The sequence below is a fragment of the Euprymna scolopes genome, chromosome 19 (assembly GCF_053919585.1).
Source record: "Euprymna scolopes isolate OS-2025 chromosome 19, ASM5391958v1, whole genome shotgun sequence".
In the NCBI taxonomy this organism is placed as follows: Eukaryota; Metazoa; Mollusca; class Cephalopoda; order Sepiida; family Sepiolidae; genus Euprymna; species Euprymna scolopes.
In genome coordinates this window covers 148303761-148318337 of record NC_136500.1, presented here as the reverse complement: position 1 = coordinate 148318337, position 14577 = coordinate 148303761, and the positions used below count along the sequence as shown (strand labels likewise).

The window sequence follows — 14577 nt, the reverse complement described above, 5'->3', positions numbered from 1 at the left end:
AAGTATTTAGGAATATAACATATACATACATATATATATATATATATATATATAAATATATATATATATATATATATATATATGTAGCAGTGGAAGGTTTTTAACAAAATCAAATAAAAAAGATAATCAAAAGAATCATTTTGGCATCAGAAAATATACACAATTTTTTCTGATTCTGATTAATCGTCCCAATACTATTATACATATACACACACACAAATATTATGGTCCTGGATATGACCTTAAACTATATCCAATGGTAAGGCCGCAGCTTGCGGGCTTTGGAGGAGTATGGAGCCATCCCTTCACTCTGACCCAGAGTGGTAGTACCTGTTAGGATCCCAACTATGGTTTAAATAGAAACAGACTTGAAAAAAAAAATATATTCTATTAAAAATTTTTCTTCAAAATCACTGGATTCAGCATTAAATAACCTGAAAAGGGTTGATATGCTGTAAAACAATCAACCAACCAATAAATATTACATAGTCGCTATACTCAACATGCTAATGTTTCAGACAAGTGGTCGGTCTGGACCAACAAGCCGTCTTCAGGCAACGCATTGTATTTTGCTCTATTTATTGAGCACTCTTAATAATCTCGTTTTGATTTCCAAGTTTTCCCTCCTAAATACCTGTGTGTGTGTGTGTGTATATATATATATATATATAAAATTTTAGTCATTCAATGAATTTAAAAATTTATGACGTGAAATGTTTAAATTTCAAATCAAAAAATGTTTTATTATTATTCTATGTAAGACAAAGAATACATTTGAAATATTATAACTCCTTATTTTATAGAATTTCGATGTCTACCATCTCTTCAGAGGAGAAAATATTAACAAATAATTATAATGGTTTACATTTATTTGCTAAAGTCAGTGAGACACGGAAAATCACAATTAAAAGTCTTTTTAAGCATTTAAATGTCATAGAGTAAGGGAAGTTAATGAAAAGGATATAAAAATTCACATCCCAATTGCATGGTAAAATCCGAAGTGAATGTATTTGATAGCAGTGTTGTAAGATGATCCAAACTGTATTTTGAGTAATTTGCATCACGATGTAATGATCAGAATTAGGAATTTTCCGTTGTTTATATAATGGTTCCAGTAAAAAAAGTTTTTTTTTTTTTAAATAATTTTTTTTTATATATATATTTCCTGTGGATCTGTTTAACTGTTGATTGTTAGATAATTTTATTCTGAATAATTATATATATATATATAGGGATGTTTAATCAGAAAAAATTGTGCATATTTTCTGGTGTCAAAATGATTCTTTTGATTATCTTTATTTGATTTTGTTTAAAATAAAACCTTCCACTGCTATCTATCTATCTATATATGATATATATATATATATATATGCTGGTAGTAACAATTAGTAATTATTAATTTTACCGATAACGCTAAAATCTATAGATCATTCCCAAGTGTATTTTTATGTTTGAGAAAAAAATGTGCATATTTGACATGTGCTTTTACGGTAATCAGAAAAATAGCAACTTTATATATTTAAATAATATTATATTAACTTTATATATTTAAATAATATTATATTAACTTTATATATTTAAATAATATTATATTAACTTTATATATTTAAATAATATTATATTAACTTTATATATTTAAATAATATTATATTAACTTTAAATATTTAAATAATATTATATTAACTTTAAATATTTAAATAATATTATATTAACTTTATATATTTAAATAATATTATATTAACTTTAAATATTTAAATAATATTATAGCAACTTTATATATTTAAATAATATTATATTAACTTTAAATATTTAAATAATATTATATTAACTTTATATATTTAAATAATATTATATTAACTTTATATATTTAAATAATATTATATTAACTTTATATATTTAAATAATATTATATTAACTTTATATATTTAAATAATATTATATTAACTTTATATATTTAAATAATATTATATTAACTTTAAATATTTAAATAATATTATAGCAACTTTATATATTTAAATAATATTATATTAACTTTAAATATTTAAATAATATTATATTAACTTTATATATTTAAATAATATTATATTAACTTTATATATTTAAATAATATTATATTAACTTTAAATATTTAAATAATATTATAGCAACTTTATATATTTAAATAATATTATATTAACTTTATATATTTAAATAATATTATATTAACTTTATATATTTAAATAATATTATATTAACTTTATATATTTAAATAATATTATATTAACTTTATATATTTAAATAATATTATATTAACTTTATATATTTAAATAATATTATATTAACTTTATATATTTAAATAATATTATATTAACTTTATATATTTAAATAATATTATAGCAACTTTATATATTTAAATAATATTATATTAACTTTAAATATTTAAATAATATTATATTAACTTTATATATTTAAATAATATTATATTAACTTTAAATATTTAAATAATATTATATTAACTTTATATATTTAAATAATATTATATTAACTTTATATATTTAAATAATATTATATTAACTTTAAATATTTATAGATTTATGAAGAATTTGAGTTAATAATTGTATCGAATTGGGGAAAATATTGGAATCGTGCCATTATTTAGCATATATATAATTGAACATTGACCTAAGAAAGGTTCAGTCATCATTTATTTTTAATCCTGCATGGAGGCAAGCCACTCTCCTCACTAGACAAACTTGGGAAACAAATTTTCCGATGATCCAACTATGTAGAGGGAACCAGCTTAGTCATCAATAATCTGCTCAATGGCAGGTAGTATTGGATTACACGTGCTAATATCATGATGTGTAATATAAATGCACATGTTGAATTGCTTGATTTACTTTCAACGTTAAAGAATAGCGTGAATAAAATTTAAAATTTTATAAATTTATTCTATGATTTAATCTCGCATAAAAATTAATCATTCATTTTTATTTAAATTTTTAAATTTGTTTTTCTACCTTTGTTTAGATATTTGAGCGTATCCTTTACATTTGGGCTATTCGGCATCCTGCCAGTGGGTACGTTCAGGGCATCAATGACTTGGTCACACCATTTTTTGTTGTATTTCTCTCAGAGTATATAGATAATGGTAAGTAGTATTTTTTTTTTTTTTTAATAGTACTGATCCAGGAACTGACCTGAGGTCATGTTGGCATATTCTGACAATTTGCAGTAAGAAACTGGAAAAAGACAAAACAATTAGCCAATCAGACGATCGTTTTGTTAATATAAAAAAAAAAAAAAAAATCACTTGATATTATTCTTGAAACAAAATTTTTGATTTCAGGCAGTTGTTTTCATGAAAAAAATTGTTACAAAATAAAAAAAATTATTGAAACTTTGCTTGGAAAAAGAAAAAAATTTGATTTTCATCCATAGTTGTTTCTGTTTTTATTAAAAAAAAAAAAGATAAAAAAATATTTGTAATATTTGAAAACTATTTTTTTTTAAAAATAAAACTATTTCTTTCATTTTGTTTTCACTGTTTTGAATTTATCGTCTGGCAACTTTTCTGACAGTGTTCGTGTTAGCTTTTTCTGTCTGCTTACTGTAAATTACTAAAAGATGCTGATGCGGCTGTGAATCAGATTCCCAATCAAATTAAGAAACATTTTTGTGATGTCGATACTCATGACGAAAAGAAAATATTGTAGACCAAAAATCACCTAAATTGATCAAGTAGTTTAAATTTTATAAATAAAATTATTTTTTAAGCAATTATTTGTAGACATGTCCACACCTTCCCCATGTTAAGAATGGTTTTCTGAAATCTTGCAAGTTTGAATTATCTCCTTGATCTTGCAAAATCATTATTTAGCTGTAAGATCTGATTTTTATTTCTTGAAAATAGGAAGAAAAATTTGATATATTGTGTATTTTATCCTCCATATATAATTGCTAACCATCTAACAGAATATAATCATTTTTATGAATGAATTCTTTAATCATCATTTATGAATCCATACATTTTGTTCTTAAAATATTCAACACTAATGCCATTTATAATTTGACTAGCAGGGGTACCCGGCATTGCCCAGGTGTGTGGAGGTGGTGTAGTGAGGAACCCCCGGAAAAAGTGGTAGTAGCGTGGGGGGGGGGGTAAAGAACAGCAGGCAGCTCAGGTGGAGAGAGGTGTTTTTAAAAAGAAAAAAGTGATAGTAGGCAGGAGGAAAAAAAAAAATGTAACGTTTTAACCGCTGTGTCCATAGCAAAGCAATAAAAGCGCATCGAAGCACAAAAACTAGGAACTCGAGACTTCTGGAAAATCTACAACAGTGTAGTAAATAATGGGCAATCAACAATTCCCCCACTAACCAACAATCACGTGTCCATAGCAAAACTGGAAGTTGAGAGCGTTGAAATTAAGCATAGTCAATCCAACAGAGACAATGACTTACGAAAATGTCAATGAAAAAAGCGACCCCCTCCTAGTAAAAAATGAGCCAGTTGAGGGTGAAGGAATAAATGTTTTTGGCACATTTTGTCTTTTCTATTATAGATTACATTATCTTTTTTTTCTCAAAAAATGTAAAAAAAAAATGTCAGATTTAAGAATTTTTTTCTTAGTTTGATAAAAATTTCCCGTCAAAACCGTTCAAAAATGTTTGCTTTTAATAAATATAAGTTCTTTGTTAAACAATCGATCGTAAAAACTGCTTCAAGTAAAATTATCAGAAGACAAATGTCATAAAAATTTAATTGAAATTTCAAATTTTTTATTTTTTTTACCAGATATTGAGGTGGAGAATTGTGATCTGAGCGAATTGCCTATTGAGACTTTGCAAATAATTGAGGCTGACAGTTTTTGGTGCACATCCAAATTATTGGACGGCATTCAAGATAATTATACATTTGCACAACCAGGGATCCAGATGAAAGTGAATGCTCTTAAAGAACTCATTAAACGAATTGATGGTAACGACTCCTTTTTTTGTATGATTAGTTATTATTAATATTATTAGTAGTATTATTATTATTATTAATATTATTAGTAGTATTATTATTATTAATATTATTATTAGTAGTATTATTATTATTAATATTATTAGTAGTATTATTATTATTAATATTATTATTAGTATTATTATTATTAATATTATTAGTAGTATTATTATTATTATTAATATTATTAGTAGTATTATTATTATTATTAATATTATTAGTAGTATTATTATTAATAATATTATTAGTAGTATTATTATTATTAATAATATTATTAGTAGTATTATTATTATTAATAATATTATTAGTAGTATTATTATGATTAATAATATTATTAGTAGTATTATTATTATTAATATTATTATTATTAGTAGGTGATGCACAAAAATCTGAAATTTTAAAGCAGGATTTCTCAACATATTGCCTAGCAATGTTTTAATGGAACATGCACCACAAGTTGATTTTTTTTTTTTTTTTTTTTTTTTTTTTTAACTAATTGTTATTTCATTGGGTGACTAAAGCTGTATAGAAGAATATATATATTAAATGAAGCTAATAACAAAGCAAACCTACCCAGATAGAAAAAGCTCTACACAGTTAAGAGGAGTAATTAATTGCTTTAATAATATCCTCCTCTAAAAATAATATTATAAATTTTAAGAGTGAGGTTATTTTCCATTGCAAGCATAGGAGAAAATTTAAATAGCCAACTTTCTCCCCCAAGAGATACTCCTCTTCCATCTTCTCGATCGTAGATGACCTTAAACTATATCCAATGGTGAGGCCCCAGCTTGTGGGCTTTGAGGAGTGTGGAGCCACCTTTTAATTGCCATTGCTCCCAGGTCCACTCTGACCCGGAGTGGTAGTACCTGTTAGGGTCCCAACTATGGGTTAAATAGAAACGGACTTGAAAAAAAAAAAAATTCTATCAAAAAAATTTTCTTCAAAATAACTAGATTCAGCATTAAATAACCTGAAAAGGGTTGAAAACAAAAACAACAAACCAATCCATCTTCTCATTTATGTTAATAAGCTATATATATATATATATATATATATATATAATGGTTATTTCAAAAATATGTAATAAATTTGCTATAAAAAATGAGAGCAGAGTTACATCATACTGTTAATTAATGTTGGTTTTGAATCACTGAAAAACTTACATGCAACACAATATTTCTCTATCTACTTTAGTTTGTTCAAGAACGCTTTGAATTTGTGTGTGTATGTATGTATGTATATATATATATATATATATAATTAGTGTTGGGATTATTAATTGGAATCGAGGATCAATAAACTACAAACTTTTTGTGATTTTGGATTTGGGGAAAATTTGAGCCAAATTTCCAATTCCAAAAATGATTCTTTTTTAATTTTTTTCTTGACAATATATCATTTTTTGATTATACCTGTTTCTTTTTATTCCTCTACCTGGTGTTGGATATTTTAATATAAACTCCATTTTTCAATTGATTGTACTTTCTTCTGGGAGGTACGGCATTATCTTTTATGATCTAATCATCTTTTTTTTTTCAATTCCCAATATTAAGGAATATTTTAACATTTTATTTGCATAAAATATGTATGTGGTCCCCTCTGATGCTGCATGTGAGATGATGCCACAAAAAATTGTGAAGAAATGATGAATGTGAAAGTAAATGAGGGGCAATCAACAATTCTCCTACTATCCAACAATCGTGAGGTTGTTTGCTCTGAGAAGGCTAACATGCTTGCCAGACAGTTTGCCTCCAACTCCACACTGAACCCTGCTAACCACCCCCTCTCTGACTTTCCTTTGTGGACAGACGCCACACTAGACGATCTGAAAATCACCCCTTCTAAGGTGCATGCTCTCATAAGAAATCTTGACACTGCAAAAGCATGTGGACCTGATCTCATCCCGGCTGAAGTAGCTCCAGTTCTCTCTAAACTTTACAGCAAATGCCTTAACGAATCTTGCTTTCCTGCCTGCTGGAAAACTGTTTCTGTGGTACCAGTTTTCAAGAATTCTGGTGAAAGAACTGATCCAGTAAATTATCACCCCATCAGCCTACTCCCACTTTTCGCCAAAATATTTGAGACCATAATTAACCATCACCTTACAGATGCTAAACTTCTGACTGACCAACAATATGGATTTAGGTAAGCCTGTTCCACAGCAGGCATCCTAACTGTAATCTCAGAACGTATATACCATTCACTGGACAAAGCAGAGGAGGGTAGAGAGGTAGCTCTAGATATATCTAAGGCTTTTGACAGGGTATGTCATGAGGATCTTCTCAAGAAAATCAGATCATACGGTATCACTGGAAAAATACATAACATAATTAAATCCTTCTTAGATGAGAGAAAAATCCAGGTTGTCCTTGACGGTCGTACATCTAAACAATATGATATAAATGCGGGAGTGCCTCAGGGGTCTATCCTTGGACCTCTGTTATTCCTAATATTCATAAATGACCTCCCTGACAAAATTGTCTGTAAGATGGGTATATATGCTGATGACACCACGCTCTATAACAGACACGACAGGAAAACAAATGAACACATATCTAAAGAAATGGCAGAAACACTAGAGGATGACCTCCAATCTGAAGTGGAATGGGGACAAAAATGGATGGTTTCATTCAATGCTGTTAAGACTAAACTTGTTTCCTTCAATAACTACAAGAAACCTTCTCTACCACTAATAGCAATGGCCAAAGACTCTTTATCTGAAAGTACATCTTTTAAATTCCTCTGCCTAACGTTCACAGGAAACATGAGTTGGGACAATTACATTGAGAGTATTGCCAGGACCGCTGCGAAGAAGGTGGGTTCTCTCTACCGTGCTAGAAAGCTACTAACGCCTGAAAATATTCTATACCTCTATAAGGCCACCATTCGCCCATGTATGGATTATTGTTGTCATATTTAGGCTGGCGCATCTGCCACTAGTCTCTCGCTCGTAGCAAGGTTCAAAAGAGAATCGCCAATCTCATAGGTCGTGAACTGTCATCTAAACTTCAGCCTCTGTCCCATCGCTGAAATGTTGCATCCCTCTGCCTGTTCTACAAGTACTTTAACGGTGAATACTCTGACGAACTGCAAGCACTTGTGCCCCCTCGGCGTAAATACCCTGACAAACCCGACAGGCAGCTAAATCCCATCCTTCACACTAGAGATCCCTAGGTGTAAGAGAGTAGTTTCTTCCCTAGAACAGTTAGACTTTGGAATTCCCTTCCGGGTCCCTGCTTCCCCAACTGTACTGACATGCAGAAGTTCAAGTGTAACGTGGACCGACATCTTGCTGCCCAACTCCCTACATAGTACCCCTGATGCTTATGTCCCTGATAGTTGCTCCCTATAACAAAGTGGCAATGTGCCTTGTTTGGGGTGAAAATGTAATAAAAAAAAAAGTGTGGAGGGCCAATGTTACCTTCACATTTTCGGCAAAGTTTCAGAAAAGTCTAATAGATGGGGCAAAAGTTATGGGGTAAAAAGTGTCATTTTTTTGCAATTTTGGGGCATTTGTGACCCCTTTGAGCTCCTGTGAATGCCAAATACCAATGAAAATGGACAAACGGTGCAGTTTCATGCCTTAAGATGTGTATATTCGAATTCAGTACCATGGAAAACCACTATATAGACATGCATATCAAGTTTTTGAGTAATATGAAAAAAGAGCTCCAAAAAGGCATGTTTTTCTTTTTAAAATTTATATTAAGAACAATGACCTCTTTTGAGCCTCTGAGGATGCTGAATCTCAGTGTAAATGGATAACGGTGCAGTTTCAGGCCTTAACACATGTATATTTGAGTTGACCACCAGGAAAGACCACTATATAGTCAGACACATCAAGTTTTTGTTGAGAAATATGAAAAAAGAGCCACAAAAAGGGGGGGCGGTAACACTAAAAGTCCTCGGGGACGTTAACCAGAATTTCGCCAGGATCACCCATACTGCATTTATATTAGGAACAATGGGCTTCACATTTTGGCCAAGTTTCAGAAAAATCTAATGGATCAAAAGTTATGCGACAAAACATGTCATCTTTTACCTCTTTTGAGGCCCTGGGGAAGTTATGGGAATTCCCCCCCCCCCCCAAAAAAAAAAAAAAAAACTTTAGGAAAAACTAATGAACAGTTGTGTGGAATAAAGGATGCCACTGAAAACATAGGTCCCTCTCCAATAAATCAGGGGACCAAAAAGCCTTAGAAAAACAAACGTTGTTTAACTCAACTTTAATAACAGATTGTTTCATGAAAAACGTTTTTATTCTTTTGTTTCAGTGCCATTACATAAACACTTAGAGAAACACAATGTTGAATTTCTCCAGTTTGCCTTCCGATGGATGAATAACCTGCTGATGAGGGAAATTCCCTTACGATGTACAATCAGATTGTGGGATACGTATCAGGTAATTCAAATGACTTTTTTTTTACTTTCTTTTTCTTTTATCTTTTTTCCCCTTTCTATTTTATCTTTTTCTTTTCCTCTTTATTATTTTTTTTTTAATTGACTGAGATTTACTTAAAGGGGTAGTGGGAGGTACAACTCTCAAAATATACATCGATTAAAAGCCATTTAAATGAAAGACAAACTTTTATCTATCATAGTCAGTCAGTAATAGTCTGCTGCCAGAAGAATAAGTGGCGGCGCTAACACGATATTGATCCCATTTGAGGCAAACAAATTTATTTAGACGTCTTCACTGAGGAAATGCACACCCTGACTGCAGTTGAATCCAGTGGCTAGGGGAAAGCAGACAACCAGCTCTCTCTTCTAGAGCTGTAGGATGATGCTGGAACTTTAGCCAATCACAGAACTACTTATTATGCATTTTGATAAACATGGTAAACATCCGCAAGGAATGTATGATTTCATTGTAGCTTTTAAAAATGACATCACTTGTCATTTTTTTAAAACAATAAAAGTATACGTGTGTTTTCACAAAAGTTTAATAAACTTCATTCTTCTTTTCAGTCGGGTTACCCGCCAATACCCGGGCACCCAATGATGCTTAATAGTTAATATCAGCCTAATTGCCAGCCTTACAAGGTGACTCAGGGACCTCAAGCCCCCTAGTGGGGAGCCTGACCACTCCCAAAGGCGGTCATATCATATGTGTGTACATTTTTTGTATGTTCAGCAAAGGCTTTTTTTTCGAGGGGGGGGGTCTCCTTGGGGTCACTATTTCTTGCGACTTTTTATATACCATGTCGACTGTAACGCGAACGTGCGTCTAGATTTATTTACATTGACTTTTACAAAATTCTTGCTATTTCGGTTCCCCTCGTGTGTGTTTGGCTTTTGCGTATAAAAGCGAAACTAATCCGAAGCGAAGACAACTTTCCCAGCCCTCATGCCGGGAACGTCCAGAAAGCAATAGAGCTTTGATCAATGCAGGGGAAACCTCTTATATCAGACAATTGCTATTCATTTGGACACTCCTCTTTTTATGGGGAGCTGGTCCTCCCCACCCCCACATCTTGGGGAAACAAAACCCGAAAAACTGCCTTGCAACTAAAGTTGGAAAAACAAACCCAAAAAAACTGCCTCGCAGTAAAAGTTAAGTGCAGGATTTTATTCTGTGTATTGCGTGATATTTGACGTCATTAAATTCACGCACCTGTCAATTGAGTTTTTAATCCTTAAATTCAAACGTTTTTCTGTTACTCTCCCTTAATGGCCGAGTGGTAACATATCAGGTTTTATTTTTTCAAACTTTATTTTCCACCTTCGCCTTATTGTTTCGATCCTACCTACCAAAACTTTTTTTTGTTTTTCCAATTTTATAAAGAAGTTTAACATTGTTGTTTTTTTTTTATCATATTTGTTTTTATCTACCCCCTTCCCCCTCCACCTCCAAACACCCGGGCATCCCTGCTAGTTTATATTATAGATGTTTGTTGACTCTACAAATGCATTCATTTTTCCTTTACCAGATTGTTTTATTTTGCAGGGTGACTAACCAACCTCCTCCCCACTAGTCGTATCTTTAGTTGCCGATAACCTGTGATGCAGGTAAAACTGGATCACACCTGGTTTTGTAAATTTTATGAATAAAAATCCAATTAAGGATTACTAACATGTAATATAGATTTATTCTGATTGTTTTAACTGGAAAATATAATAGATTTTAGAAATGATCCCATGAGAGGTTTTGGATTAGGGTTGTCATTTTCTGAATGAAATTGAATTTTTATTTTTCAGTCTGAACTGAATGGTTTTGCAGATTTCCATTTATATCTTTGTGCATCTTTTCTTACGAGATTTTCAACAGACATTCAACGAGAACGAGATTTTCAGGTAAACACCCCTCATTTGCCTTCATCTACAATTGACCATTGCTCATGTTTAGGGCAGATACAAACCTTGAAATCCTCTATCTCTGTTCACTCATTCTCCCTCCCACTCCCCTCCTATCTCTCTTACCCTCCCTCTTCTTACCCTATTGGTTTATAAAGGTTTCAGTTAACAAGTTTTTTTTTTCGTTTTTTATTGCAAAAATTATATAAATAAATGTAAATATATACTTTATTTTAGCATAACATTTGATATCCATCTTAATGTAATGCCCTTCTCTCTTATATATATATACTAGCGAGGGGTACCCGGCGTTGCCCGGGTGTTTTTCGGGGTATGTGAAAAAAACCCGAAAATGTGAAAAAAAAACGAAGCCTTCACGACGCGCAGTTGGAAAATAGTAGAGTGTTAAAAAAAAAAACAGGTGCGCGTTTTTGATTAACGTGATGGCGATAGGTATTCAGCAGTTATTTTGTGCGGGACAGTTTTGAATGAGGTGAATAAATCGGTTTGTTTGTTTTTGAAAATCCGCTCCCTGTTTATTAGGAGGAGCGAAATGAAAGCTACAGCCTGATATGACGAAGTCGACATTGAACAAACGTTACTTAGCTCTCTTGAGATAACTGGCTTTCGGCCTGTGATTAGAGTCAAGTTTCGCTTTTTTTTATACCGAAAACCGAATGTAACACGTGCCGATGCGAGAAATGTGGAATAATTAATGTTTGAAAGTCAATAAAATTAAATAGACAGGCGAGCTCCGTGGATAACTCTGAGATATTACAATTTATAGATGATATAAAAAGTTTTAAGAAGTTGTTAACCGAACAAGCATTTCTCTGAAAGAAGCCTTTTGTGGACATCGAGGAAAAGCGTACATACATACACACATACATTTTCGCTTTTATTTATATATATATATATATATATATATATATATATATATATAGATAATTAGCATGGGTGCCCGGCGTTGCCCGGGTGTTTGGAGGTGAGTGTTGAGCAAAAAAAAAAAACAAAAAAAACAAAGTGGTAGTAGGAAGGCAGGCTGGAACCCATACCGCAAAGGGAGAAAAGAAAAGAACGGGGGAAAAAACCTGACGTCTTTGCTGTTACGACCACCGCCAAACCGGAAGTGATATAGGTTTAAATTAAGGCTAGACAATCGAAAGGAGAGGATGACTTTCGAAAATATTGTCGAAAAAAGCGACCTTCCCCCACTCCCTGTAGAAAAGTACCCAGTTTAAGGTGAAAATATTAATGATTTTAGCCAATTTTTCGATATTTGTCATATGAAAGGTCGAACTTCAAAACGATGCTGATCTTGTAAAAATCTGTCGCCTCTGTCAAAAGTTTCAGGCAGACATGCAAACATACATACATTTATATATTGGTAACTAAAAATTTTCGACCCAAACCGATTAAAAAGCTTGCCCTATCTCTGAATACCCTTTATGTAAAATTTCAAATTTTTAGACCAGAAATTGTCTGAGTAATTTGGTAGTGACCGCAGAGGTCAAATTTTTTTAACTTTGACCCTTTAACATTTACTGTTTTGGGCTCAAATCAAATTATTAAGTTAGATCCATGTCCAAAGAACCTATATCTAAAATTTCAAGTGTTTAGACACAAAATTGTCAGGAGTTTGGTAGAGTTCTCAAAGGTCAAATCGTTGAACTTTGACCCCTTAACAGTCAAATCTCTGGCCGAAAACGGATTACAAAGATTTTCCCAAATCTTAGTATCCTGTATAGCAAATTTCGAGTCTGTAGACTTAAAATTGACAGTTATTGCGTAAAGAAATGTACACACACACACATGTTCACTTTTATATATATACTAGCGAGTACTACCCGGCGTTGCCCGGGTGTTTGTAGGTGTGTGTGAAAAAAAGCAGGTGCCCGTGAAAAAAAAAGCCTTCACGACGCGCAGTTGGAAAATAGTAAAGTGTGAAAAAAAACAGGTGCGCGTTTTTGATTGACGTGACGGCGATAGGTATTCAGCAGTTAGCATTTTGTGCGGGACAGTTTTTAATGAGGTGAATAAATCGGTTTGTTTGTTTTTAAAAACCCGCTCCCCCGTCTGATATGACGAAGTTGACATTGACCAAACGTTCACTGGCTCTAGGCCTGTGATTAGAGTCGAGTTTCGCTTTTTTTTTCTTATACCGAAAACCGAATGTAACACGTGCCGATGTGGGGAAATGTGGAATAATTAACGTTTGAAAGTCAATAAAATTAAATAGACAGGCGAGCTCCGTGGTTAAGTGTGAGATATTACAATTTATAGATGATATAAAAAGTTTTAAGAAGTTGTGAAGCGAGCGAGCGCTTCTCTGAAAGAAGCCTTTTGTGGACATCGAGGAAAAGCGTACATACATACATACATTTTCGCTTTTATATATATAGATAATTACGTGTGTAAAAGATATACGCATAGACCTGCATGTTTCTAGCTTTCAGCCTTTGTCAACGTGGGTTATGATCGAACTCGTGAGCATTTGCAGTTTGTTCTACCATTGAACTACGATGACTCAACATTTGAATGTGGTTTTTTATCACTTAAATTTTAGATTTGTTGATGTTGTTTTCAGCAACAATAGCAGCTTCGAAAACGCTGTTCATTTTGCTGCCTTAGCATTTTTAAAGATCAAATGCTCCTTTTGTTATTCACATGTGTCGTGTTTTCAACATTTTCGATTGCCTATCGCAATTAATATATTTTGGCTGTCATTTTTCTTGCAGCATGCGTACGCTCATCTAGTTCTAAATGTTTCTTTTTCAGGGCATCTTGATGCTGCTTCAGAATCTTCCAACACATCATTGGAAAAACGAGGAGGTTGGAGAACTTTTAGCCGAAGCTTTCAAACTAAAATACATGTTCGCCGATGCTCCGAACCACCTGCTTCAAAAGTCATGAGAACAACTGATTCTAAAATAAATCATTGAGGTGGAGAAGTGGGTTGTAACCCCCGTCATCTCTTGGACTCTACTATCACCCCCTATCTCCATCTTTGCAAATGGATCACACCTTCCATCCCTGTTGACAGTTTCTTGAACAGAAATCAAATGCAGCAGATGTTTCTGGTTATTTTTCAATTCCAGTCGAGAGTCATTTGGTTGATAGCTCTACCATGTCGTCAGTTACACAATGCGCACCCAGCCACAAAAACAAAAGATTAAAATTATTCATGCAAACACTCTTGAAATAGTTGTATCGTAATTCTCTCTGCGCTCAACATGTGTAACACTATGGTAAATTTTTTTTTTTAATTAAAAGCGGTTTAGGTTTCATTTCACTGAC

At 32.0% G+C, this 14577-nt stretch overlaps 1 protein-coding gene across 16 annotated transcripts in view; it reads left to right on the top strand.

Annotated features, from left to right (window-relative positions):
• LOC145240046 (TBC1 domain family member 22B-like) overlaps positions 1 to 14577 on the top strand; it is a 128306-nt gene extending 113729 nt beyond the window's left edge. For all 16 annotated transcript variants that reach the window (XM_080103653.1, XM_080103649.1, XM_080103650.1 and 13 more), the window contains 5 exons: positions 3010 to 3130; positions 4774 to 4956; positions 9261 to 9388; positions 11185 to 11280; positions 14059 to 14577. In XM_080103653.1, the coding sequence (XP_079959779.1) occupies positions 3010 to 3130; positions 4774 to 4956; positions 9261 to 9388; positions 11185 to 11280; positions 14059 to 14193 (663 nt within the window). In that variant the 3' untranslated portion in view covers positions 14194 to 14577. The remainder of the gene's footprint in view (positions 1 to 3009; positions 3131 to 4773; positions 4957 to 9260; positions 9389 to 11184; positions 11281 to 14058) is intronic.